General features: G+C 36.4%; 1 protein-coding gene across 1 annotated transcript in view; it reads left to right on the top strand.

The window, feature by feature from the left end:
- The window catches only part of LOC106882850 (uncharacterized), a 191,012-nt gene that overhangs the window by 150,686 nt on the left and 34,419 nt on the right, over positions 1-5,907 (top strand). The window contains exons 24-26 of the mRNA XM_052971999.1: positions 1,444-1,526; positions 2,606-2,739; positions 5,554-5,601. Of these exons, the coding sequence (XP_052827959.1) occupies positions 1,444-1,526; positions 2,606-2,739; positions 5,554-5,601 (265 nt within the window). The remainder of the gene's footprint in view (positions 1-1,443; positions 1,527-2,605; positions 2,740-5,553; positions 5,602-5,907) is intronic.

Raw genomic sequence — 5,907 nt, 5'->3', positions numbered from 1 at the left:
TATATATATATATATATATATATATATATATATATATATATATATATATATATATATATATGTGTATACACACACATATATATTTGTGTGTTTGTACTTGTCCCCCACAACCATTGACAACTGGTGTTGATTTGTTTACGTTCTTGTAACTTAGCAGTTCAGTGAAATAGATCTGACAGAATAAGTACCAGACTTTAAAAATAAGTACATCAACTAAAACTCTTTTAGCACGGCCACAGTCCAATGACAAACAAGTATGAGATAAAAGATTTTTCTAAATGTATAACTGGAACTTTGGAACATTGCGAATTATTTCCCTTTGATAAGCATGCATAAGAAACGTCTGCTGAGCTGATCATCAGTGAGTGGGCGTTGAACTGTAATCTCTCTCTCACTCTCACATACACACATTGAGTCATGCTTTCCTCTTTTCATTGTATTCTATTCCTCAGTCAAAGTATAAGCAAAATCTGTTATGCTATTTATTTTCGTTGGTAACTTGAATTACATTTTCACCAAAACCATAACTACTCATTTCTTTTTCCTTTTTGCTATCAGCATTATTTTACATTGTTCTCTAACAACTTTGAAGTTGTCAAATTAAAAATGTCTGCATAGGCAGGCATGGCTGTATGGTTAAGAAGCTTCCTTTGTGACCATGTGGTTTTAGGTTCAGTCCCAATGCATGGCACCTTAGGCAAGTGTCTTCTGTTATAACCCTGGGATGCATCTGTGTTTGTGTTTCTCAACTGCTTGACAACTAGCGTTGGTTTGTTTACGTCCCCGTAGCATAGCAGTTTGTTTGATTTAAAGCCTTCAAAATAGTATCCCAGCATGGCCACAGTCCAGTGACTGAAACATGTAAAATACAAAAGATAAGATTAATTGTATAAGCAGTGAATACAATTTTTTAGAGTAATGGGGTACAGAGTGCTCAAATCTATATATTTTGAAGTTGCTGCTACAACTGCTACAACTGCTCCTGCTGCTGCTACTACTACTACTACTACTACTACTACTACTACTACTACTACTAGATGAAATTAGCACACTGAATGTGTTTTTCTGAAGAACAATTGAACTTGTTTGTTATGGTGGGTAGTAAGGATGGTAGGTTGGTAGGTGGGTTGGTCAGTACTCTGTGTAAGTATAATGTAGCATTGCAGCTTAAGGTTGGACAAAAGCCAAAGAAAGAGCAAAGAGTGTTAATATTTAATGATGTGTAGGGTTGGAATGGTGGGTTTATGGATTACAATACATTTTATTAACCTGATTTTTTAAATTTTTATTATTGATAACATTTATGTAAGTTACCATACAAATGGTAAACTGTGCTTTGCCTAAAGTCTTTATATCAAATACCAGTTTTTTAATACATGCATTTATGAAATATTGTTTTATTGATGTGATTGTTTACTTTATTTTTTCCACTATTCTATGTAGTAACTTCCAAGTGTTTGCACCATCTAGTAGGTCTATATTCATACCAAATACCAATAGAACCAGTTTGTCAAACAGCGCAACAGGTGAGTAAATTGCATCATGTTTTCCAGGTATCACATATTTAACAAATTTGCTCTGACTTATCCATTTATTTCATTTATTTTTGTCATACATTCACAAATGGTTTTTCCATCTTGACTCTCATGGCCTATTCGTCCACATATAACTTCTACTTCACCATAGCACTAGACAACGCGATCATAACACCTCTGTTAATCAATGAAGAGAATTCCATTACTGTTGGTTTTTCAGAACCTACTGTATTACTTCTTAGATATTTCTCTCTATCATGGTCAATTTATTTCGGTCATAAGTCAATAGTTGAACAGAGAGTTCAATGAGAAGTCTGTTAGTGATTGCAAGAATCAATGTTAGGTCCAGATTCTGAATCCCAATAAGGGCAAATTGATTTTCAAACTCTTTTCCACATCACAATGATCCATATGTCTTGTGTTTTTCTCCAGTTTTTTTTTCTAATGTTAAGTGGATAAGAGGTCAAGAGGCATAAATTTGACATCTCTGGATAGGACACTGGACTATCTCTGTTGATTTATTTCACAGAAAAAAATTGAACTTGACACTAAACTAACAAATTATTCTACTGTTGTTCTTTTTGCTCTGTGGTAACTATTTTCACTTGAATGAACTCTGCCTTTTTATGGATAAGGGTTTTGCATGGACTTAGCATGGTGCCGAGAAGACAATTCAACTAGCAATATGTATTCTGTTAGCTGGCCATTTGCTACCCTATCTACTCCACCATCTTTCACTTTCTGTCAAGTGATTTAGATCCAAATTATTTCTTCTACTTCATTTATTTAAACAAAACACAAATGTTTTGTATACTAGGAATCCTTCATTTTTATTTATATATTTGTCTGATTCATCTTTCTTTCCAACTTTTTGTCTATCTGTCTGTCTTATGTGTCTACCTTTGACTGTGTCTATATCTATTTCTGGCTAGCTGTCTCTTTTCCCTGTCTTTTTTAAATGCACACATTATATTCATATCTAATAAATTAAGTTTGTATACTAATTCTCCCCCCCCCCCCACCTATCAAATATTGCTAAAATTTGTATGTATTAATAATATTGCTCTTAGGTGAGTCTCAAGGTAATGATGATGATGGTGGTGATGATGATGAAGACCTGGTTGATGAAGGTGGCTCTTCCTTGTCCAATGCCAACACACCAACAGACGTTGAAAGAGAAATAATGTGGAAGACGCCAGAAAAGGTATGCCTTCTTTAGATGAAATTCTTTATCATCTCTCTTCACTCTAATTTATGTGAGTTTCTGGATATTCTAGGGTAGAGGAATGATTTGTGAGAGCAGCCCAGATCAAATAGGGTTGAGATTAACAGTGGACATAAGGAGCATTTATCAAGCTTCTGTTCTCAAACATATTCTGTTCATTCTAGGAGTTGAGGCCATAAGAGAGAAGTCGAGGACTGAATGTATGTAGGAAATTTTCTATGTTGATAGTCTTAAAAATCATTGCAGAAACTATCGTTAAACTACAAATGTTCAAAAGTTAGAAAAGCAGGCTTCAGTTGTGAGGCGTGAAATTTAATTTGGGTGCAAGCATGGCTATGTGGTTAAGAAATTTGCTTTAGAACAATGTGGTTTACAGTTCATTCCCACTGCATGTCATTGTTCGCTAATGTTTTCTATGGTCACAGGCTCACCTATGAATGCCTTTTAAGGGAATTAATAGATGGAGACTGTAAGAAGTTTCCATTGTGTGTGTATGTGTTCTGTCCTTATCTTGATGTTTGTGTGCTGAATAAAGACCAAGTCATTATTTGGTATTATATCTGGCCATTGAACTGTTCATTGTTTGAAGGACTAAGCAAAATATTACCTTATATGGAAACAGGTGTGAATTCGCAACAGGGAGAGCATCAAGCTGTAGAAAATCTGCATGGAAAAGTGAACATTAAAACAATGTTGATGATGGTGATGGTGTCAGCTGCTGCTGCTAACAAGAAAAATGTATCATCTAGATACGTTAGAAAAAAATAAAATGGTTGGAAGTTTTTGTCAGACTTTACCAGTTTGCCAAAAGCTGGCATGGTTCTTTATCAACACCAGTGTAGCCAAAATTCAGTTATGTCTCTGACATTCTTCCTTCTCTACATAAACAAACTACTATACCCCTATGTAAATGATATTACCCATCACTTCTCCTTAGTCTAGCATATAAGCGACACCCATACACAAATTAGTTGCTTTACACCAGACTTGTATTGCTTTTATAAATAGTGGTGTTGGTGTAGCTCTATGGTAAGAAGTTTACTTTCCAACCACTTGGTTCTGGGTTCAGTCTTCCTGCTTGGTACCTTGGGGTGGTGTCTTCTATTATAGCCTCAGGCTGACCAAAGCCCTGTGAGCGAATTGGTAGATGGAAACTGAAAGAAGCCTGTTGGATGCCTTGTGGTATTTGTTCCAGTTCTGAATTCTTGGGTTGTAGGCTCAGATGTGTGTGTGTGTTTATATTTGTATTTGTCCTCCAGTACTGCTTGACAACCAATGTCTGTGTTTACGCCCCCATAACTTAGTGGTTTGACAAAAAGAGACCAAGAGAGTAAATAACAGGTTTTTTTTTTTTTTTAAAGTACTGGGATTGGTTCATTTGACTGAAATCTCTTCAAGGTGGTGCCCCAGTATGGCCACAGTGCAAATACTGAAACAAGTAAAAGCTAAAAGATAAAGAGACTTTCAGCTCGTCCTTGTGTATGATGTTAACCTATCCATCTTTCAACAGCCTACAGACCCAATCAGAACACATATGTTAAGGAAACAGTTTTCTATTTCACCTTTTCTAGTTTTAAACAAATTATATGTTTTCGATGTCTCTAAAATACCAGACCTCACAATCTTTGATTATCTCTCATAGTGACTTCACACATACAGCATTTTTAGAAGTCGCCTTCCTGGCACTTGTGCCGGTGGCACGTGAAAAGACATTCGAGCGAGATTGTTGCCAGTGCCGCCGAACTGGCTCCTGTGCAGGTGGCACGTAAAATACACCATTTCGAGCATGGCTGTTGCCAGTACCGCCTGACTGGCCTTCGTGCCGGTGGCACGTAAAAGCACCCACTACACTCTCGGAATGGTTGGCATTAGGAAGGGCATCCAGCTGTAGAAACTCTGCCAAATCAGATTGGAGCCTGATGTAGCCATCTGGTTCACCAGTCCTCAGTCAAATCGTCCAACCTATGCTAGCATGGAAAGCGGACGTTAAACGCTGATGATGGTGATGATGATGATGAACAAATCACATAGACTAGGGATTCTCTTTAGGAGAAATACTTCAACTTCGAACAATTCCTGACTTTCTACAAAAGGCCATCTAAATCTTACACTGGAGTCTTGCTCAACACATATAAAGGGCTGTGTAGCTGCTATGCATGTTTATGTGCACATTCAGAAACACACACACCACATCCAAGCAAAAGCAATTCATCTGACTGGTAATGGTTCACATTCTCAATTGGCCAAATACTACAACACTAGCTCATAAATTGAGTCCAGTACTTGACTTTTTTGGCAGATGGTGGTGATATTTTCTTTCCTCCTGGAAAGATGAAAGCACCAATCCAAGGTGGTAGATTGTCAGAATTGTTGGAGATGCCTTGTGGTATTTGTTGTAGTTATTGGGTTGTAGACTCAGTCTATCACCAGATGTACCACCACCATTACCTAGTCAAACCATCGTTTGGTTTGACACCACCACATGGTCTCTGGATGCCTTTAGCAGAATTCATTCTGTTGTGAGCTTTCAGAAGAAGTTTACAGTTTGGGGATATCTTTCTTCCTCCCTTTAATTCACCAACCTCAGAGACTCTGAAAAATAAAAGACTGTAGTTGCTTGCTTTTGTCCCTTGATTAATTGAGGGTCTTTTGTATTTAGCTTTTGAAAAGTTTAACTCAGTTGAATTGAATAAATATTATTAGGAAATTGTTGTGTATATTGCAGAAGCTATATTTTAATAATTTTCTTAATCTTTTGTTACAATGTTTTTCATTTATATTAAAAATTCTCAGAAAGAACATAGAATATCAACTATTCAAGCCTCCATGTTGAATTTGGTGGTAAGTTCAACCTGTAGGTGTATTTGTTCTTTCGACTTTTGGTATTCTGGGTAAAGTTGTGGCTCTTTCTGGCTATCTTATTTTCAAGGGTATCACAGCTAAAATGTGGTGAACTGTTTTGATTGGTTAAAATTTTGAACTAGTGAGAGAATTGTCATCAATGGACACTCTTCCTATTCATTGTATAATCAATATGGCTCAGTGTACCTAGCTGAAATGAGCTGATACCACACCCATTTCACAGTTGAATGGTTGTCAGAAGTAGACTTATTCAGCTTTAAAATAAATATGTTCTGACTATTCATA

This window comes from Octopus bimaculoides, chromosome 11 (genome assembly GCF_001194135.2).
Source record: "Octopus bimaculoides isolate UCB-OBI-ISO-001 chromosome 11, ASM119413v2, whole genome shotgun sequence".
NCBI lineage: Eukaryota > Metazoa > Mollusca > Cephalopoda > Octopoda > Octopodidae > Octopus > Octopus bimaculoides.
Note: the sequence above shows the minus strand (reverse complement) of the source record. Positions and strands in the feature narration are given on the sequence as shown.